A 24,729-nucleotide genomic window follows, 5' to 3' on the forward strand; every position below is an offset into this window, starting at 1 on the left:
CCCTCATTTAATGACACTGTTGGCTACCTACTGGGGACAGTACGGTACATAACAGGTCTACATTGTACAACAGATGGGTACCTACTGGGGACAGTACGGTACATAACAAGTCTACACTGTGCAACAGATGGGTACCCACTGGGGACAGCACGGTACATAACAAGTCTACACTGTACAACAGATGGGTACCTACTGGGGACAGCACGGTACATAACAAGTCTACACTGTACAACAGATGGGTACCTACTGGGGACAGCACGGTACATAACAAGTCTACACTGTACAACAGATGGGTACCTACTGGGGACAGTACGGTACATTACATGTCTCCATTGCTATAATAGAGCCCTCTCTGTCCTTTTTCTTGATTGTGATATAGTACTGTGACATTCCAGAGGTTCCAGGAATCCCACTTGTATCCGGAATGAGAATTCCAGGCAGTAATTACGATAGGATGGGTGACAGTACCATTTACTTCACTGAAAATATGTATTGTATGCTTTTTCACTAACATCTAGTTTCCGGTTTTAAAAGGTCCTAGAAATGTCAGACCTATTTGCAAAGAAGTAAAATAAATGTCTCCGAGATACTCATGGCACCAGAACCACGTACAGTGTAACAGCCTTGAAATGAAAATCCACAATTCAACGAGTGTTAAAAGATCCATAGGGTCTGAATCAGTCACAATCATATTTCAGCAATATCTATAAATGCATCCTGGGAAAATAAGAATCCTGCTTGTCAGTAAATCTGTTGCCTCCCAATCCTATCCTTTAAGACACAGGAAAGTCTAAATTTGAAAATCCATCAGTCAGTAATACTCACAGGACAAAATTCCACCTTCTTAAGACTTTGGATTTGACATAGACAAAACCTTCAATAAGGGACAGTCCATGCCTCCCTCAAGGGGATAACTCCTTTGGCAGAGAAATGATGATGAATGGAGAGTTTAATGCACAAAAGTGAAACTTGACACCAAAACAATTAAGTAAGTGAACAACACAGCTTACCTCCAGCCTGATCATCAAAATCCAATAATTAAATGACCAACCCATATGATTGAACTTCTATAATTGATCTGTCCAGTCCAACACCTATAATAGGAGCACTTGACATAACACCAGGACAGCTTTAATTTTAAGAGCAATTTTGTGTGATGTAGACTTTGACCATGATTGGGTCAATGGAAGGTCATAAAGGTCAGTCTTTGTATTTCATATTATAGGTCCTACATTCATGTCTACAGACAGACAAGGTATCTTTCAAATCCCTGGTAAACATGTATAGCTTTTCTCTCTTCTAGAATTGGATTTTACAAATAAACACAAAATATTAGGGATTAACACCTATGCATTAATGCCTCAGGCAAATTGTACAGATAAACAAGTTGTTACTATAAATATACCCAGTTTGGTCTTTAGATGACACTCCTACTTCTGTGTGTCTTTAATTATTTATATACAAGTATATGTATAGATACCATCAACACCAGGAACTTAACAACAAGCTATCAAACTTTCTCTTCATGGCAAAAAAATGTAATTTTCTTAGATGAAATATCAAATAAAAGGAAACTTTATTTCACATCATTTACAATTTCATATTGTGTCATTTACAATTTCATATTGTGTCATTTACAAGTTCATATTGTGTCACTTACAAGTTCATATTGTGTCATTTACATGCTTATATTGTGTCACTTACAAGTTATATTGTGTCATTTACAAGTTTATATTGTGTCATTTACATGTTATATTGTGTCATTTACAAGTTATATTGTGTCATTTACAAGCTTATATAATAGCATTTACAGGGTTATATTACCTAACTTACAAATTCAAAATCAATGTAAGCCGTACAATGCCGCTTTAAGAAGCTTAAAATTCAGCCTTCAGTTCACAAACAATTAAAATGCATTTTCAAGTGGAAACCTTAAAATGAGTGTCACAGACCAAAACCTACAAGTGATAGATATGTCTGAGGTACCACTTTCAATCTGTTTGGGCATCTCTTATTCAATACTGGCCTTGGTTAAAAAGAAAACAACATACATAAATTTGAAATGATAATTCTTCTTATACACATCAGTCAACATATACAAACTGTCACTTCCAGAAAAAAACAGAGAATATGTGAGTAATATCTACGCTTGTAAAATACATAATTCTTATTTACTACAAAAGCATTGTTGGGTTATCTCCCTTATAAAATACTGTTCATCAGATAAGCTATCACCATTACCTGCCTCTAGAGAGACAGGTACTCAATGATGCTAATTAGACAGCATTAAATACACTGACATCATAATTAACATAGCATACAAACAGGACCAAACAGGACCAAACAGGACAAACAGGACACCAAACAGGACCAAACAGGACCAAACAGAACCAAACAGGACCAAACAGGACACCAAACAGGACCAAACAGGACCAAACAGGACACCAAACAGAACCAAACAGGACCAAACAAAACCAAACAGGACCAACTCTACCATATATTGAGGACATCTGAAGCTACAGCAGAAAAGGATGAATTAAAATAGTAAGAATACAAACATATATCAATGTATGCATTCAGAGACGTGATGGGGGTAGAAGAAGCTTTCAGGCTGGGATTTGGGTCTTGGTCATACATGTATACAGGAAAACATACATCAGTGTTACATTCACCCTTAAAAACATGAAACACTTATTCTACATGAACACCAAAATTTAGCCAACATTGTTTTCCTATTGGCAAAAATGAGAACCAGGTGAAAGTTAATCAGTGGTGACAATTTCCAGTATACAGCAACCTGTAAAAGGTCCTGAACAATTAATTTACCATTTTATAGTGACCGCTCCACTTGTGCAGACAAGGCATATTTCAACTTCAAATTAATCCATTCAGATTGTGAAATATTCTTCAGTTTGATTTTAATTCTGTTTATTCACTTAACCGTTGAACAGGTTTAAACTCACGTGTATGTATTTGCCATATCAAAGAAATATCTGGTGAAAATCTGTTTAGACAATTGTTATCTTTCCTAATGGAGAACTACTAGAAAAACAACATATAAATGACACACTATCAACACACTATAGAAAATATTACATTTTCCATTAAATTATCCCCCCACCTCTCTATATGCCCAACCATTAAATGATCCCCCACCTCTATATTCCCTCTCTATATGCCCAACCATTAAATGATCCCCCACCCCTATATTCCCTCGGTGTCCATCCATTAAATGATCCCCCACCCCTATATTCCCTCTCTATATGCCCAAACATTAAATAATCCCCCACCTCTATATTCCCTCTCTATATGCCCAACTATTAAATGATCCCCCATCCCTATATTCCCTCTCTATATGCCCAACCATTAAATGATCCCCCACCTCTATATTCCCTCTCTATATACCCAACCATTAAATAATCCCCCACCCCTATATTCCCTCTCTATATACCCAACCATTAAATGATCCCCCACCCCTATATTCCCTCTCTATATGCCCAAACCTGTACCTAGTTATGCATCCTGGTCAGATGTCCAATGCCTGTACTGATTGAAGCAATGCTAACCCAACTGTTACAGTGAAAACCTCACCACGATATGATAAAAGAGATGTCTGGCCTACACTCATCATACCGATGAATAAGAAATACACTACCATATTTTCCGGGCTATAAACCACACCTGAGTATAAGCCGCAGGGCTGGTTTTTAGTGATTTTCTTTTGATTTGATCAGCATATTAGCCACAACAGAATATAAGCCACATCCTTTCTTACCCTGTCGTAACCGTTATGTTGATTAAAGTTTGTTTAATAATAGACATGGGAAAGCAATTTATCAAGATTGTCAATGAAACATTTTATAAACTGTAACTTTGCAAATGAATTATACACAGATAGTCCTTTATTTTATTGATGTGTTTGAAAGACGTAAAATAGCAATTAAGGAATCGTTTGGCTTGGGAGCCTTCAAAGATTGTCTTCGGTCAGATATAGCACCTAACGTTAGGTACGGTTTACTTTACAATATATCCATCAATGTCCGTATTGTTGAATATCAACGAAGGTTCTTGCATGCTGACAATATTCCAATAGTCCCATATTATTTCTTGTAGGGTACGCAAAACCATTCTTATCGTAAACAAGCATGGTGATCGTTCTAGAATTTGACCCAATGACCTATCGATCCCAGGATGCAACAGACTATTGTAAACTTCCGCTATGGCTTCTGAAGCAACCACAAAAGTTCACAAGATATTACTTTGATTTACATTAAAAGGTATGATTTAATTAAATCCACAAGAATATTATTTTTATTTCTATCTTAATATCATTCTGTATAGGTTTGTAAATGACAGTTCTAGACAATCTGTTTCAGTCACAAACATGGATGGACAGGTACTCGTAAAAAAATTGGTATCTTTGATTTAAATCACTATTTCATATTCTTTCTGGAAGCCTGACATGTTACAGCAACCAAAATTATTAGGTTGCAAGGTCACATAGGTCAACAGTGCATGTGATATGCCTTGACAAAATGGGTTTTGGTTTTTTTTTTCATTCTGCCTATTTTTTTCCGTTCACATATAAGCTGCACTGGTATATAAGCCGCATGCCCGACTGTTGAGGAAAAGAGCCATCACTTATAATCAAGAAAATACGGCTTCAAATAGACAAGAACATTTGTATTCCCAATGGTAATAAATAATAGTTGATAACTGACACAAATCCGACACATAAATAACTTTTTACATATTTACAATAATCCCAGACTATATTGTAGAATCATATTGGGCTTTTTTAACACATTCTGTAATTGTTATCGACCATGGACCAGACAAAGAATCTCAACTCACTGGCCTCTGGTCTTGACACAAATATCCACAGTATAGTGGTGGCCATAGGCTAGGGAGATCCCTGCCCGGGTAAGAAGAGATCATGGCCTAACTTCAAAACCGGTTGCATGACCCAAGACCAGACCAGGGTCCGTCCTGTCCCTAGGTGGCAGCACGAGGCATTGATTTAAACTACAGCAGGAAATTGAATGTCTGTTAAAGCTCAGGCTAATATGTTTTTATCTACAGGACCATTTAACAATGCTCACGCTCAACCCAGTCCTGTAAATAGTCGATTACCATACTACAGTTGTCTCCCAGCACGTAAACTGTCTAGGTTTACGAAGACCTCTCTACATATATGTTACAATGTTCTCAAAAAAAAGGAACATTTTTGCGCGTGAGACAAGGAATATCACACACAACTCCACTGTTACACTTTTTGGTTGTCCGCTCTTTCTGGTACATAATGCCATATTTGACTTCAAGTGATAAAATTAAAATGATGTCATATTTAACAGCCTTTCTGCCTAATAATCAAAAACAGATGTAATCTAATTAAATAAAAAGAATAAATGAAACCAGTTGCAGATTTAATGCAGTTTTGACAAAATGATGTATGATAAAAAGAATTCATTACATATTTATCTGACAATTTATCTGATACGTCAGAGATAAATCAACGTCGAACACATACAGGTAACAGAATCCATAAGTCTCAAATCCCTCGAACACTTTTTTCCTTTTTGCCCCATTTTTCCAATCCAGAATAGTGACATTAAAGAAAACGAATCTCAATCTGTGGTCCTCCCTCAGTACATGGACACCTGATACACAAACCTGTCTTTGATTCAGTGAATGTTCTATGACATATACAACAATATCACTATTGACTTAATGTTTAGTGTTGAGTTGTAGAATAGTTGTAGGATATGCTGCTGAGCTCAGCAAGACATAAGCCATTATATTCACAGGCAGGTCAACAGCACTGGTAACAGTGTTCTATTTTCATACTCACATTCTCTCTGTACATACATAGCCTCTCTGTATAAAATTACAGTCTTTTAATGTCTTAATTGACAATCAGTTATGGATGCTTTTGTTCTTGTGTAAATATTTAAAGTGATGACACCAGAAATATCATCCTAGAAATTTCCTCTACAAAATAAATCTTTCCTAATTTAGATTTGTGTACAGCTAGGACTGTTTTAGAACTATAAAGCCATAAAGTCTTATCATACTCGCAGACACCTTCTAGCCACTTTCTATAGTGCCATGCCCTTCTACATTAGAATCTATTATCCTCTGTAATGTAGGTGACCCATTAATCACAAAAGGAAAAGATAACAGTTCTATTATTCTATCATGATAAAGTAGACATTTACATTCTAACTTGGAAACAAAAATACTTTGAGGAACATTTTTACAATAACTGCAGTTCCAATTAAAGGTATACAGTAACTTGTAAGGTAGCATATATCCTTAACTCTTACTTAAATGTAGCATTAACTTTACCACCTGTAATTGGTATAATGTGTTATTAACCTTACTTCTATAGTGTCATTCACTGGTATAAGTGTTAGGTAGCATACAGCCTTAACTCCAGTACTAGTTACTCTGTATTATGTGATCAGTAGCATTTACAATGTTGTCTCTTTAACATCTGACCAGTCTTAAATTTAGCCCAGCATACAGCCTTAACTCCAGTACTAGTTACTCTGTATTATGTGATCAGTAGCATTTACAATGTTGTCTCTTTAACATCTGACCAGTCTTAAATTTAGCCCAGCATACAGCCTTAACTCAAGCACAAATGATGGGTATAATTTGTTAGAAAGCTTACACACTTAACCTACTGTCATTCTTACCTGTACAGTCCCCAACACTGACCAAAGCAATAAGTCCACTTTTATAAACCAGGCAGTGATCTATCCATACACCTGTAGTAATTGGAGTGTTCAGAACACAAGAAAAAAATCAGGACAGCTCTACTTGTGGAGAGTTATACACTGACAGGTGCTTTGTAAACTCATTCATTCAGAAAAATATCTATGTCTTGGATTTCATTGAGCTGTGTATGAGGACAGGTACACCACCTGTATCTGTTACATCTGACTACAAGAGATTTAACAGATAAATTGTTCACTTTCCTCTTAACATGATACAATTCATCTCAATAGATTTAATAACTGAATCTTTTTTTAGTACTAAAGGATTTATTACAATGTAAGTCTGCTGTTCAGTGTACACAAAAGTTATGCAAAAATTCAACAGCAGGTCATTCAATCTGAAATATAAGACCATTTCTATGTCATAAAGCTATTTAACTCAGGATATTAATGACTTAGTCAGCTAGAGTTATCTTTTCCTTTCCCTTGATGTTGTCTACACTATGTGCTGTAATGTTGGAGCAGGTGTTTATATTTCAACAAGTAATCTAATAAAAGTGAAAGGCTGGGGATAGCTTTTAAATGCCATGTATCCACTTCTGCTATAAATATTTCAAAAATTCAATTTGTGTTAAGAAAAATGTCTAAATCAATCAACGAAGTGCTATCATAAAAGAAAAAAGTGTAATTAATCGCTACATAATCTATAGTATCAGTGGGTGTTTAGATATAAACTTGTCTAACATAACTGACTGGTTCTACAAGGAATCACACTACAGTTACCAACCACAGAATCACAGCAAACTCCCCGTCACAGGATCACAATTAACTCCCTGTCACAGGATCACAACTAACTCCCTGTCACAGGACCACAACTAACTCCCTGTCACATGACCACAACTAACTCCCTGTCACAGGATCACAACTAACTCCCTGCCACAGGATCACAATTAACTCCCTGTCACAGGATCACAATTAACTCCCTGTCACAGGATCACAACTAACTCCCTGCCACAGGATCACAGCTAACTCCCTGCCACAGGATCACAATTAACTCCCTGTCACACGACCACAACTAACTCCCTGTCACAGGATCACAACTAACTCCCTGTCACAGGACCACAATTAACTCCCTGTCACAGGATCACAACTAACTCCCTGTCACAGGACCACAATTAACTCCCTGTCACAGGACCACAACTAACTCTAATTCATATATCTCAGCTAACTGCAAGTCACACACCAACTAAATCCCTAGTACATGACCACAATTAAATCCATTTCACACAGCCAAAACTACCGTATTTTCCTCATTATAAGCCACTGCTTTTTACTTGGTGGTCTGATGTGTTGCTTATATACCAGTGCATCTTTTATGTGGAAGAAAAGAGTTGTCAGAATGAAAACCAAGTAAGCATATCATCTCCACATTCCAGACTGTTATGCATTTCAAAACAGCAATTTTGTCAAGGCATATCACATGCATTATTGACCTGTATGACCTCGCACCCTGATAGTTTTGGTTGCTTTAACATGTCATCCTTCCAGAAAGAATAACAGTGATTTAAACCAAGGATACTAGTACACCAGTAAGAGACATCGGTATTTTAGAAGTACCTTTCCATTACATGTTTGTGACTGAAACACATTGTCTTGAATCATCATTTGCAACCATGTAGAGGATGATTGTAAAATTGAAACAAAAATAACATTCTCATGGATTTGATTAATTATACTTTTTAATATGAATCACAATAATATCGTCTGAACTTTCATGGTGTTTACAATAGCAAAAGTTTACAATAGCCTGTTGCATCCAGGGATCGATAGGTCATTAGGTCAAATTATATAACAACCACCATGCTTGTTAACGATAAGAATGGCTTCATGTTACTTCGAAGAAATGATATGGGAGTATAAGAATTTTGTCAGCATGCAAGGGCCTTCGCTTATATTTAACAGTACAGACACTGATAGAGATGTTGTAAAGTAAACCGTACGTTACGTCAGGCCCTATATCTGACCGTAGACAATCTTTGAAGCCTCCCTAGCCAAACGATTTCCTCAATTGCTATTTTACGTCTTTTAAACACATCAATAAAATAAGGGACTATATCTGTGTATAATTAATTTGGAAAGTTACAGTATATAAAATGTTTCATTGACAATCTTGATAAATTGCTTTCCGTTGTCAATGAACTTCAGTCAACATAACAGTTACCACTTGGTAAGAAAGGGTGCGGCTTATATTCTGATGCGGCTAATATGTGGCTCTGCCAGTGCAATTTATAACCCAGAAAATATGGTAACTCCCTGTCACACAACCACAACTTGCTGCCAAATAGAAGGTGTCCTTTGTTGAATGTAACATTAAAACCTGCTCCAGTAAATATGTAGAAATGAGAACTTCTGCGCCAATAAAACTGTAACATCAATCAATAATGTTTTCAACAGTAGCATATCCCCTAGTCCTAGATCATATTTAGTCACTTATTACATCTTCCTCATGAAGAGCCCACAGTGAATGTCACACTGCAGTGTTAAAGAGACCTTTATAAAGGCCTGACCTTGTAAATCCTATCCTTCAGGCAAGTCTCACTACCCTTTAGTTTATTTCTTTTCACTTATTGCCTTTTTATTTTAAACTGAGGAATAACTTATTTGTTATTTAAGCATTATAAAGGCAAGTCTACCTATATACACAGTTTGATTACCATTGTTTCTCCCTGTTTGGCATTCTCATACAGAGTTTGACTGGCACTCGCTGATATTTGGAACTCTAGCATTACTTGCTGGCTTAATTCTTCAGCAGTGTAGGAATCCTCCACCTTTGACCCTACTGGTTCCACATCTGCTAAAAAGATGTCACAACAGGCTGTTGTCTGTACTCCAACCCTGCCAGGAATTGCAGCATATGTCACAAACATTGTTCCCCTTACACATTTACCCCCTCCCACAGCCTCGGCAAGCTGCACACCCTCAATAATTGTCTAATCATACAGTGATACATGGTACTTACAACCTGTCGTTAGCCTACAATTATGAACAAGATAAACTACAGTCAGCCAGCCAAGACCTCATTTGTCTGAGTGTTCTGTTCTATACCTGCTGTGTTCCTATCAGCACCAGACCAAACAGAATATACTGAGTCAGGTGTTAATGCCAGACAGTCAAGGTAAACAAATATTGTGACCTAAAAACTCAGCAACAATCCAAAATATATATAAACCATTAATATCATATTGATAGTGGAGGTAAAACCTTTGATAAACTATTTAGCCAAACAAAACCTTGACCTTCAGTGCAGGCAAAAATCCCTTAGACAGGCATTGACGGTATATATTCCTGGAATTACATTAGAGACTAAGGACTGGAATGGATAACTTGAGTTTGGATATACATTTCTATTGAACAATACCTTGATCTAGGATTGATCATTAAGCCAAAAAAATCCATGATGTTACCTATACAGTGCAAGCAACCTTTAACCCCAAATACACAATTTACGATTGATTGACAGGTTTTCTGTCTACGTGACTCCTCTCGTTTCCAGGAATCATCTCAGTGACGAAAATCTATGTTCTTGCAACATGACGAGTTAAGTCAACAAGACACTGAACTTCAATATCCATTGTGGCTAACAAGGCCTTGACTTTAGGTGGAAAGTACAGGTATATAAGACCTTGACCTTGAATATACAATGTAGGTAAATAAAACAATTACCTTCAAAGAGATAAAAAGTGCAGGTTAAGAGATTCTTGACCTTGAATATGCAGTGCAGCTTTACAATGAATTGACCTTGGGTACACAATGTAGTTTAACAAGAATTTGACCATGGTTATACTATGCAGGTAAACACTATTCTGACCATCTATTGATCACCAGCGTAAAGGCCTGAAGGCAAACCCTTTAACCATTATATCTTTTATTTATTTGTTGATGTAAAACACATTATGTCACACATCAAACATAGGACAAGTCATAGATCATACTCGTTTGACTTAAGAGACAGACAGGTAACGAGCTCATTGTTAGAGATGATAGAGTGATCACTACTGGTTAGCTAGACTTAATAGTGAAGGACAGGTAGAGGTCATTGTTACAGTAATGATGGACCATTGTGTAAGGAGGTCCCTAGGCCTGATGTCATTATTACTAGTGATAAACAACTTTACCATAAATACTTTTTTGATATATCAACCCAAGTGTAGTGACCTTGGGACTAATCTATAGAGGTCATCAACATATTTCATCAACTATGTACATACATTCACATCTATTACTGTTTGATTATGGAAAACCCAAGGTCAAGTCATATCTGTTCTCTGTAGAGCATGTACACTAGACAGGAAACTGGTAATTCAGAAAGCAGTTAAACTTGATAGAAAATGTCAAACTCACAAAATGTTCCTTTTAAAACCTGAAAATTTGGAAACCAACTTCATTAATTTTTCAAATTCATGATGTCATTGTTGATTTTCCTAAAAAATTCCTTGAAGGAAGAGGGAGTGAAGAGTCATTCCTCATATATATAAGGGAAATTTTTTCTTTAGATTAAGAAACTGGCTAGAACCTTTATAAACTATTTATGACTAAAATATTACATTTCCTGTTAGGATCTTCCTTATGTACCAACATCTTGTAAACAATACTTTGTCAATCACACTCATCAGGGACATCCTCAAATTAACAGAGCATATGTCAAAAAAGTTGGACAAAATTTTCAGAAAAAACATATAATCAAACTTTGTTATCTCAAACTTTGATAGTCAAACTTTGTTTTATCGAACCTTGATAACTCCAATACCCCTAAAGGTCACTCTCCATGTGTGTCTCTCTCTATTTTAGTTATGATAAGCTTGGATACCGAGAAAAAACTCAATTTTTTTCATGATCCTGTGGAATTTAGATAACAATTGTGACCGTGTATGTCCTTACATCAGAGTTAAAGGATATGAAAACTAGTACTGAAGATATGTACACTCAGTCTTCACATTTCCAAGGGAGACAATCATTACACTGTACCAATGACTATTGTACAGAAAGAGACCAGTGTGTAAAACAGATGATGCTGTGTGTCTTACTGATCAAACATCTGGTACAGACAGGAAGGAGACTGGATATGATCTAAACCCTAGGAATTAAGGCTCACCAATACACACACTTCACTTCCTACAAACCACAACACTGTAAAACAAAGGACCAGTGTAAGGTCAATGTTTGGTGACCTTAGATTGTAACCCTGACAACCTGCAGTATGAACCTCAAGCTGGTAAGTACCCACAGCAACTGGTACTTGTGGTCAAGTGGGGCACACTTGTCACAAATTAAAAGAATTAATATTCTGGTCTCAGCAGCTTCCTTACTGACAGAAGCAAGTCTACATCCACACCAGCCATCCACTGATAACAACTTCCAGATCATCATTCTAATTATTACAAGTCATTACTTTGATAAAGGCCCGGTTCTTAGTGATTTATAAATTAGTTTGCAGCGACAAGTTGTTCCAACAATGCATTGACAAATTAATGACTAGATAATTGAGGACATAAAGCTGTTCTGGGTATCTGATAGCATGATAATCACCTGTTCTATTCTCTATTTCTCTATACATCTATAGAATACAGACACTCAATCAGCATCTAAACTTCAACAATATTCCCTAAATAGATTTTTTCCTTTTATAAATAAAGAGTATGGATTGAAATAGATTACCATAAAACTTTTGGAACTGTTGGAGAAGATATAAAGAGATATGAGAGATTACATACCATCTGATACTGGTCACACAGGAAACTTTGGAACACATAAAGAAATCCGTGTACCTGGTCCTGCAAGACTTGTCATAAACTGACACCTGTACCACTGCTATACTACCTGGACTAATGACAAACGACCAGGTACCACAGGTAGCTGGAGGGCTGGACTGACAGGCAGTGTGGGGGAGGATGATGATCTCACTCGGTCACTCAATCAAATGTCCATAACTAGCTTGACAAAAGTTACCTAAACTTCTAGAGGAAGTCAACCGTCTTATCAATATCAACTTCTGATTTTATTCAGGGAGAGGTCTTAATGTTAATAAGTGGATTATATAAATAGCAAACCTTGAGATTTATGCCTTTTAATTATGTTATGTAGAATTAACATTAAAAAGATATTACTTATTAAATTAATTGAATCAAAAAGCTGAATTGACATGAATTTTTTTGCTTTATTTTTCAATTTTTGTGATTTAACAAAAATGCTAACTACTGTAAATGTGGATGTGAGCAATCCTAAGAAGTAACCACCTTTTTGACATGTGGCATTACCCCATCTTAGATTCTTTTGCTATCTTTTATAATTTCAATCAACAGGTACAAAACACTGTTTGAAAAGTCATTAGTCTTCATATTTTACCAGTAAGAAGCCAAAATGAAACACTACTTACAACCAATTTGATACAATATACTGTAATAATACACTACCACTTTAAGTAATAAGTCTGATCGTACATGAAAGACTTAAAGATGTATGCTACCTTACTGTAATATTTTACCATCTTTACAAAAGACAGAACATGAGAAGTGCCTTTTAATTATGATAAGGTTGATTAGCCAAAATGGCTAGTTTGTAAATTAAACAGAGAATTATTATATGGTCAAAATAAATTATAAGTAATTCTCCGCATTAAAATAGAACTAAATACAGATCACTTCAAAATACATTATCAGCACTGTAACAAGTAAAGCAGACATGATATCCTGATAGGATATAACTATACTACGATGTGTTTCTAATATGCTGTATATGGGGAAATTTAACAAGGGTTAATTTCGTTTATTTTCACCCAGTGTTAAATTTGCCCTAAATACATGATATTGTATATTCAGCTTTCAAAGTAAACTTTTAATTACTTTATATATTTATTCTAATATAAAAAGGGTGAAACTGTTTAACTGTAATGAAAGTTTCCCTTTATACCATAACTCACAAGTCTAATTATCATTTAAATTGAAGAAGATCAGGAAGGGAGATAACTCTAACACAATGAAAATGATACTGGTAAAATGTATATTGTTAGACATAGATATGTATTAACTGTAAAATTGGACACTTTATCATAACTTGTATTAAGGATGCACTAAGCACTAAAATTTATGTCTTTTATTCTAAATCTCCAATATAAATGGGCTTTACAGCCAGAAAATATCAAATACATAATTTTAGAACATTGATTATCCATTTTGTATGATTTGTTGACATTAACAGATAATATTCCACCGGCAGTGAACCATTATGTAATCTAAAGATTAAACTTGTTTGTTTGCAGACTTAACTGGCCCAAGAACAGCCAGGAGCATTCTGAGATGAGATCTCCATGTAAAAGTAAGTGACAACCTCACAGGATCGCTGTAGCTGCATTTTATCAAGAGCATCCGAGAAAAAAAATCCTGCCAAAGGGTATATAGTTTAATATATGTAATATCTTAAATATGAAGCTTGAATCTTGACCACAGTCAGATATTTGAATGGGTTTTTATAAAATATTTTTTGGCAAGATCAGAGACAAAATTGATCAATGTAGATAAAAAACACACAATCAAATATATATACCATGTGATCTAATACTGTGATAGTCTCATTTCTAATAGAAGATAGAAAAGTAAAACAAAGTTTCATCAACCAGATCTATTATTCATTATACTACAGTCTGAAGAAAATAATTAAAACATTGAACCTCCCTATGTAAAGGCTAGATAATTATTATGTCTGTTGAGGTTGGAGTTCATCTTCCTTGTGCATTTCAGAACACGGTAGCATGCATCAGACTGTGAGATGGAGATTGACTTTAAAACTGACGTCAGCAAATAATGAAATTTGGTGAGACTCGATCACAAGGGACAAATAAATACTTGTACAAAATGAAATGTACTGTTGCCCTGTATTTCCTCCCAGTTATAAACATGGGGGATGCATTGAATTAAATGGTTTCTAAAACATAGGGGAGTTTTAAGTGTAATGAGCTATAAAGGCATCCTAGGTTTAGGTGACCTCTCTTCCCTACCTCAATGTTCTCAAAGACTTCCTTCACGATACAGATAGCATTGGGGAACAGAGTAATGAATAGATGTGCTGAATAGATTAGCCAGGACCTTGGATTTTATACTTTTTTTTTTTACAATTCAGATTCCAGTTAATTCTATTTGCAACCCATTTGCTAATGCTCACTGCAGTTGCAGATCATTCCACATATCCCCTGACCATGAGTTATCTCCAAGAGTGTAAATAACACAGAGACTATGTAACATTCAAGCTTTACTTCAAAATGTGGAAACAAGATGTTTCACTTTTTAACCAGACATTTCTTCCTACAAAAATAATATACAAACTTGAAACAATAACATGCCACTGGAAAGCATCTAATATTCAACTGTAGTTGTGTATACCAATTCATCTCTCTTACCACCTTCCCAAGGAAGAGCAACAGAACGACCTGGAGCCCAAAAATGTCCAACACATGCATTGTATTCAGATATGAACTGACAACTAGAACAGGGTCATTTCAGGTCAAATTTAGCTGACAGTTTGGTGACAAACTTTTATCAAAACATGTGTTGACAATATCAACATCATGGAGCATGGTTTTGATTGAAACAGATACCACTACAGCCTCCAATAAATAGACATTAGATACAAACAGATGCTTCAGCTGAGGCATACAAAGACACAGACAGGAGACACACAGACAAAAACAGGAGACAAAGACAGCACAGACAGGAGACACATAGACAAAGACAAGAGACAAAGACAGACACAGGCAGGAGACACACATACTGACACAGACAGCAGACAGCAGACACACAGACAGATACGAGTGCCAGATACAGACAGGAAACACGAAAACAGACACAGACAAGAGACATACAGATAGACACAGCTAGAAACAATAACATACAGATAATACATACATACTAGGCCTGTGACACAAAAAGAGATACCATAAAAACACAGACAGACAGAGACAGGAGACACACAGGCAGACAGAGACAGAAAACATATAGACAGGAGACACACATACAGATACAGAGAGGAGACACACAGGCAGACAGAGACAGAAAACATAAACATATATACAGGAGACATACATACAGATACAGATAGAAGACACACAGATAGACACAGAAAGGAAACACACAGACAGGAGACACAGGAGACACACAGACACACTGAGACAGGAGACACACAGGCAGACAGACAGGAGAAACACAGGCAGACAGACAGGAGACACACAGATAGACACAGAAAGGAAATACACAGACACACAGACAGGAGACACGCAGACACACAGACAGGAGACACGCAGACACACACAGACAGGAGACACACAGACACACAGACAGGAGACACGCAGACACACAGACAGGAGACACACAGACACACAGACAGGAGACACACAGACACATGGAGACAGGAGACACACAGGCAGACAGAGACAGGAGACACACAGATAGACACAGAAAGGAAACATTAGCAGAGAGACATAGAAAAGAAACAATAACAGAGAGACACAGACTGGAGACATACAGACAGATACAGATAGGAGGCACATAGATAGACACAGAAAGGAGATACACAGACACAAAGAATAGGAGGCACACAGACACACAGACAGGAGACATACAGACAGATATAGATAGGAGGCACACAGATAGACAGAGAAAGGAGACTTCTAAAAAAAATGGGGGAGGTCTGGAAGCTAAAGGCACGAACGAAACCATATAATAAAAATGCATGCAGACTAAACAAGACAGCCATAGTAACTGACAACTACACAAATACATCAGTTGCATATCTCTCTTTAAATGGCTGGTTAACCACCACAACAAACTTCATAATACCGGTCACAGACAGATACAAACACATTCATTTTAATTGATTTCCTCTTTAACCTAATTCCTGTACTTTTCGTTTGAGTCTCAATTTCCAATTAACACTCTTAACATACCTGGCAGTAACCTACTTTTATGCTGTTTGGTGACCCAGCTGACCAGATCACAAAGTCTCACCATGAGAATCACATGACACCACAACTTGGGTTATTTGATAGCAGAGCCATATAAAGGCTTGCCTGCATGGTAAAAGCATCTTTTAACACTTCAGAGGTCATCTGTTGGATTCCTAGTCTGTTGCGTTTCACCTCTTTCATTACATATATATACTGGTTCAGAGGAAAGGGGGTTCAGAGAGAATGGGATCAGAGGGAATGTGATCAGCGGGGAGGGGGTTCAGAGGGGAGGGGATCAGAGGGGGGGGGTTCAGAGGGGAGGGGATCAGAGGGGAGGGGGTTCAGAGAGAATGGGATCAGAGGGAATGTGATCAGCGGGGAGGGGGTTCAGAGGGGAGGGGATCAGAGGGGGGGGGGTTCAGAGGGGAGGGGATCAGAGGGGAGGGGGTTCAGAGGAGAGGGGATAAGAGGGGAGGGGATCAGAGGGAATGGGATCAGAAGGAGGGGATAAGAGGAAAGGGGTTCAGAGGGGAGGGGTTCGGAAGAAAGGGGATCAGATGGGAGGGGATTGGAGGGGATGGGATCAGAGGGGAGGGGATCAAAGGGGAGGGGATTCAGAGAAGGGGATCAGGGAGATCTGTTTCTGTCATTCAGAGACTGAATTATCATATTTGTCATAGATATCATATCTAGGTGCATGTACTCCACAATGTTCAGTTTATAATGTACATGTAAACTGATCACCAATGCTATTTTGTTTCATTAGGCATTCTCCATGTAATAGCTGTTGACTTCCACACTGAACATCATGCAGAAGGCCCTGCTTAACATTATCCATGACAGTCAAGGTAAAGTGTCTTGCCAGAGGATGTAACTATGACATTGCTGGACTATTCTGCCAGAGGATGTAACTATGACATTGCTGGACTATTCTGCCAGAGGATGTAACTATGACATTGCTGGACTATTCATGATTTCAGCTTCCAGAGAAACATAACCAGCATTGAAATAGGATCAAACCATATGCACACCTTTGACCTTCACCTGTGTTGGTCTGATAATTTACCAACCAAGTTGTTACAGACCCCAACACTACTAAAATTTCCATTGCAATTAGATACAAATGTCCTTCTTATTTCATAATGATATGGTAAAAAGGCAGGACTGCATACCTGAAGAGAGGAGCCAAGGATGAAGATATCGAGATATGACAGAACAGGATATAGATGTGTTCCTAAGGTGATAATATCTACCTCATCTGATGTGTTGGTGATGCACGACAGAACTATTGATGTGTTCCTAAGGTGATAATATCTACCTCATCTGATGTGTTGGTGATGCACGACAGAACTATTGATGTGTTCCTAAGGTGATAATATCTACCTCATCTGATGTGTTGGTGATGCACGACAGAACTATTGATGTGTTCCTAAGGTGAAAATATCTACCTCATCTGATGTGTTGGTGATGCACGACAGAACTATTGATGTGTTCCTAAGGTGATAATATCTACCTCATCTGATGTGTTGGTGATGCACGACAGAACTATTGATGTGTTCCTAAGGTGAAAATATCTACCTCATCTGATGTGTTGGTGATGCACGACAGAACTATTGATGTGTTCCTAAGGTGATAATATCTACCTCATCTGATGTGTTGGTGATGCACGACAGAACTATTGATGTGTTCCTAAGGTGAAAATATCTACCTCATCTGATGTGTTGGTGATGCACGACAGAACTATTGATGTGTTCCTAAGGTGATAATATCTACCTCATCTGATGTGTTGGTGATGCACTACAGAACTATTGAGGTGTTCCTAAGGTGAGAATACTTACCTCTTCTGATGTGGTGGTGATGAAGGCATGACAGAACTGGATATTGATATGTCCCTTCGGTTCTCTAGCCAGGAAGGAAAACTGACAGTGGTCTGGGTCACATGTTGCATAGGAAATTCGCTTCAGGGCATGGGCCATGTACACACTCTGGAAAGGGAAAGGAAAAGGTCAAATGATTGTTTACATTTTGGAAAGGTCAAGGTCACATGTGATGTCCACAAATCATATCAAGGTCACACATATTTACTCTAAAATATCAGATATACTTAAATCACATTGTATGATTACTCTAGAGAGATCAAGGTCACAGGCTTTGAAAACGCAATGAAAAATGTAAATCACACTTGTATTGTGAATATTCTGCCCCTAAAAACCTGTTCTAGGTTAGTCGAGGTTTTGGTTTGGTTGAACTTTGTTTGACATCCTATCAACAGCTGTTGTCATTCTTCAAGTTTACAATCCTGAACATTGCACACTCTTGTAACATCTTTATCAACACAATCATAAGCTCTCTCCAACTATTTAGAGTGATTACTATAGAACAGCAGCTCTTTTACCTGTCCTCCACAGACCAGAATATAGAAGCACAAAGTTTCTATCAGAAGTATAACACACTAAAAATTTCATTCAAATATACTAAGATGTCTTAGTTTTTCATTTTCTGTAGACATGGAAGGTGCTACAGTAAAGTTTGACTGTGACACTGACAGATATGTTGTCTTCAAACTGAGGTCAAATCTTAGGAGTTATTATCAAAGTTTATGTCTATCACAGATTTAGTGGTATCACTTCTCAACACACTGGCAAGACATTTATCTCTTATTCATGATAATATTTCATTCCAGTCTTGCAATGATATCAAAAAAGTATCATCCTATGAATCAATGGGTTTAATGGAGTTAATTAATGGGTGGATATTTAATTGACTTTCTGCTTGAATAATTAACCAATCACAATCATCCATGATCAATTTGGGTCACCTACATATGAGCATTTGTCAAAATGTCAAAGTCACTCTGCAAATTTAGTCTTAGTTATGTAAGATTAATTTTCTTCCAAAGGGTGATCACTTTGAATCCCCAACTATACATTTTTTTTCTTCTTCTATCTAATAATTTTCACATTTGAATTCGATCCAAGTTCTATATCAAGTTCATAAGCTACCTAATCTTTAAATCCATCTACTGCAAAATTGTTAATTTTTGGGGGGGATTTATTTTCATGATTTCTCCTTGATCCACAAATTTACATGTCCTTAAATTGATAAACAGATAAAAATTTACATGATTTTAAAAATTTTTGGGAAGCAAGATTTATCCACAAAATAAAGCGCCATTTCAGTTGACAGAAATTCATGGTTTTTTTTCCTCAATCAGGAAATTTAAGGCCAACTAAAACATGAATTTACAGTTGATCATAATGTGCAAATAAAACTCTTGTTATCACTGTACAACAAGTCCTGACTTCCCAACAACCTCTGGCCTCTATTATTTGATTAGATGTTTTCACCCTAAAGAGATATGAATGCTACCTAACTGATTTTATCAATTTCTGCCATTGTCAGGCCTGGTCTCTAATGGACTAAATCATCAGATATTGTGTCTGTGCAGAGAACCAGGCCAATGTCATGAGTGCACCATCTTGCCCCATAGCACAAATGAAATTTACTGGGGTTAAATTGAATTAAATGGTCCATGTGTAAATTTATCCCTTGAACTTGTGCTGATCCGGATAATCACACTTAACTACACACAATAGCAATCACTGTCAACATCCAGTAAGATTTAGCTGACAATCGCACAAAAAAATTCTTCGAACTCAAGAATTGATTTATTTTCAATAATAGGAAAATCATACAGCAAACCTATCTAGAATGATTTTTTGGGAACATTTATTGAAGGTTCTTTTTAAGCAGGAGCTGGCACACATTCCTTCCAAGCAGTCACAGGTAAATGACCCCACTTAATCTAACAGAAAATACATGTAATCAAAACTATGAAACAGTCCAAACCAATATCAAGAAATCAAGAGAGAGAGAAACCAAGGAACTATAAAACATGTTTCCAACGAAGAACACAACCAACAAAGATTTATAGTGACATATCGGGATACTGATCCTGAGATCTGACAGAACATTTGGATATGACAATATAAACAACATTTATGTAGTAGAAAATTGTGACATGTTGGTGATTGAAGTGGTCAAGCCTCACCACAACTAGACATCTGATCTGTTTCAGCTTCTGTCTCTAGACATTGATGTTTGGACAGACAAGATAGATTTCGGTCAACGTCAACACACACAGGTCTATCACACTAGACAAGGGACATTATTTGTGGTCAGTATAGGTCACCATGGGTCAGTCTTTGTGTCTCCTATATCATATACAAAGGTCATCTTGCAGTCTCACATTTCAAACACAAACCACTGACGACTGTCATACATGTGTCAAAGATACCATGGTACAGCTTAACAGGTCCGTTTCATTTTTCTGAAATCTCAATTCTAATCTTTTTGTATATACGACACCATCCTGAATCAGCATTGGTTTATTATAAAGATAACATACACAGAGTATTTCTGGGAGGTAGTTTCCACAATACCATGTTCATCTCACATTAAGGCCAAGCTTGGTATTGACCCCATCTTAATCTATTATTACAAAGTTTCTGTAGTAATATGACCAAATATCATGTACTGATCACTGTAAACTGTCAATCTCCTTTCTTTGAGATTGCTTTGGTCTAATGCAGGATAAATATGACTTTATTGTGGCTTTATTCAGGATAAATCTGGTACAACTTTATGGTATATTTATTCAGGATAAATCTGGTACAACTTTATTGTATATTTATTCAGGATAAATCTGGTACCACTTTATGGTATATTTATTCAGGATAAATCTGGTACAACTTTATGGTATATTTATTCAGGACAAATCTGGTACAACTTTATGGTACATTTATTCAGGATAAATCTGGTACAACTTTATGGTATATTTATTCAGGATAAATCTAATACAACGTTATGGTATATTTATTCAGGATAAATCTGGTACAACTTATGGTACATTTATTCAGGATAAATCTGGTACAACTTTATGGTATATTTATTCAGGATAAAAACGGTACAACTTTATGGTACATTTATTCAGGATAAATCTGGTACAACTTTATGGTATATTTATTCAGGATAAATCTAATACAACTTTATTGTATATTTATTCAGGATAAATCTGGTACAACTTTATGGTATATTTATTCAGGATAAATCTGGTACAACTTTATGGTATATTTATTCAGGATAAATCTGGTACAACTTTATGGTATATTTATTCAGGATAAATCTGGTACAACTTTATTGTATATTTATTCAGGATAAATCTGGTACAACTTTATGGTATATTTATTCAGGATAAATCTGGTACAACTTTATGGTATATTTATTCAGGATAAATCTGGTACAACTTTATGGTAAATTTATTCAGGATAAATCTGGTACAACTTATGGTATATTTATTCAGGATAAATCTGGTACAACTTTTTTGTACATTTATTCAGGATAAATCTGGTACAACTTTATGGTATATTTATTCAGGATAAATCTGGTACAACTTTATGGTATATTTATTCAGGATAAATCTGGTACAACTTTTTTGTACATTTATTCAGGATAAATCTGGTACAACTTTATGGTATATTTATTCAGGATAAATCTGGTACAACTTTATTGTACATTTATTCAGGATAAATCTGGTACAACTTTTTTGTACATTTATTCAGGATAAATCTGGTACAACTTTATGGTATATTTATTCATAATAAATACGGTACAACTTTATACCGTAAAACTTTTTTGCGTGTTTTTACAGGATAACTACGGTAGTTGTTTTAAATAGATTTATTGATTTAAAACATGGTATGATTTTATAGTGGCTTTATTTAGGATAAATGTGACACATTTTATCGCAGTTTCTATTGTAATTAGCATACACATTGTTAGTTGGCGGATGTTACATATGGAATTTATTTTTCTGTCGTTGTTTCAATACCGACATCACCTACGCTGTGTAGCTCTGTCCAGTATGTATCATTCAAACATTGATGTATTTATAACCCTATTAACTACCTCAAAGAAGCTTACACATGTATTCAGGAAACACATCTGGCTCCCAGCAATCGCAACATCTTACAATGACAAGTTAATGCGTTTAAAACAAATATAGCGTTTATAAAAATTCCTTCAAAACTGTTCTGCCTGTTTCTTATAAAGATTGATAGCGGAATTTACAATTACGTAATGATGCACACAGTAAGGGATATGCTTTTTACAACATAAAATTCTTCCCCAATTAATGGAGTACTACATCACGTTAATATTGTCCGCCATCTGTCCAGGCTACTGGTACATGTGTAGATTTTACCTTCATACAAGACAGACTTTTATCTTCAAATTGTAGGTTTTCCATGTTACATAACAAATCCTGTGATCCAATGAGGTAGAATTTATTGTTATACTCTATGGACCAGGAGACAGAACTGACTGTAATCACAACAAAATCCCCATCAACTTGTCCTGTGGTACCGTCCAGCAAAATCAATAAATCTGTATGTTATTGACAGGCAAAACTTACCTAGAGCATTGTTTGAAAGTTATTCAAATCAGTTCTAATCAATATTATAGATTTTTTTGAATGTCAACATTTAAACTGAATATTTTAACTGAATACCACAGGTCTGTCATTTCTACCTGTTGTTAAACTACTGAAACAGCTGACAGGAGACCTCTTCAAATGTGATCACAATAATGAGCCAATTAATCTAGTTTTATACTGAGCCTGATTATCCTGAATGTTCCAGTCACAAACCTCAAATTAAGTTCCAATGATAAGTATGTTACAGTCCCAATATAATGAGTGTGATTGATTTATAAATCTTGTGTCTGTTATATTAGTCTGGATGTCCCCAGAACAGTCTTTTGACCCGAGAGAAGAATCTAGTTTTCAAATAAGTCCAGTTATAACAAAGGGAGTCTACATGTCCTTCTGAAAGCATCCAAAAATAAGTCTGGTTTCCAAGGTCCTATTAATGAGTCTAGTTGTCCCAGGAATGTGTTTTTGCCCAATAGTAAGTCTTCTTGTCCCAGGAATGTCTTTTTCCCAATAGTAAGTCTTCTTGTCCCAGGAATGTCTTTTGCCCAATCGTAAGTCTTCTTGTCCCAGGAATGTCTTTTTCCCAATAGTAAGTCTTCTTGTCCCAGGAATGTCTTGTTGCCCAATCGTAAGTCTAGTTGTCAAGGAATGTGTTTTTGCCCAATATTAAGTCTGCTTGTCCCAGGAATGTCTTTTTGCCCAATAGTGAGTCTAGTTGTCCAGGAATGTGTTTTTGCCCAATAGTGAGTCTATTTCTCCCAGGAATGTGTTTTTGCCCAATAGTAAGTCTTCTTGTCCCAGGAATGTCTTTTTGCCCAATAGTAAGTCTAGTTGTCAAGGAATGTGTTTTTGCCCAATATTGAGTCTACTTGTCCCAGGAATGTCTTTTTGCCCAATAGTGAGTCTAGTTGTCCAGGAATGTGTTTTTGCCCAGTAGTAAGTCTAGTTGTCCAGGAATGTGTTTTTGCCCAATAGTGAGTCTAGCTGTCCAGGAATGTGTTTTTGCCCAATAGTGAGTCTAGTTGTCCAGGAATGTGTTTTTGCCCAATATTGAGTCTACTTGTCCCAGGAATGTCTTTTTGCCCAATAGTGAGTCTAGTTGTCCAGGAATGTGTTTTTGCCCAATAGTGAGTCTAGTTGTCCCAGGAATGTCTTTTTGCCCAGTAGTAAGTCTAGTTGTCCAGGAATGTGTTTTTGCCCAATAGTGAGTCTAGTTGTCCAGGAATGTGTTTTTGCCCAATAGTGAGTCTAGGTGTCCCAGGAATGTGTTTTTTCCCAATAGTAATTCTAGTTGTCAAGGAATGTGTTTTTGCCCAATATTAAGTCTTCTTGTCCCAGGAATGTCTTTTTGCCCAATAGTGAGTCTAGTTGTCCAGGAATGTGTTTTTGCCCAATAGTGAGTCTAGTTGTCCCAGGAAGTTGTCCCAGGAATGTGTTTTTGCCCAGTAGTAAGTCTAGTTGTCCAGGAATGTCTTTTTGCCCAATAGTGAGTCTAGTTGTCCAGGAATGTGTTTTTGCCCAATAGT

The 24,729-nt window shown here is 36.5% G+C and overlaps 2 protein-coding genes across 2 annotated transcripts in view; one reads left to right on the plus strand and one right to left on the minus strand.

Moving 5' to 3' along the window:
• LOC132546756 (uncharacterized) overlaps positions 1-24,729 on the minus strand; it is a 124,347-nt gene that overhangs the window by 56,537 nt on the left and 43,081 nt on the right. The window contains exon 4 of the mRNA XM_060210475.1: positions 18,552-18,698. Within this exon, the coding sequence (XP_060066458.1) occupies positions 18,552-18,698 (147 nt within the window). The remainder of the gene's footprint in view (positions 1-18,551; positions 18,699-24,729) is intronic.
• On the plus strand, positions 15,409-16,239 carry LOC132546751 (pre-mRNA 3'-end-processing factor FIP1-like). The gene is made up of 2 exons (XM_060210469.1): positions 15,409-15,525; positions 15,910-16,239. Exons 1-2 carry the CDS (start codon positions 15,409-15,411, stop codon positions 16,237-16,239), a joined length of 447 nt encoding a protein of 148 aa, XP_060066452.1.

This window comes from Ylistrum balloti, unplaced genomic scaffold, assembly GCF_031769215.1.
Source record: "Ylistrum balloti isolate Yb309-2 unplaced genomic scaffold, AGI_CSIRO_Ybal_v1 Utg369912, whole genome shotgun sequence".
In the NCBI taxonomy this organism is placed as follows: domain Eukaryota; kingdom Metazoa; phylum Mollusca; class Bivalvia; order Pectinida; family Pectinidae; genus Ylistrum; species Ylistrum balloti.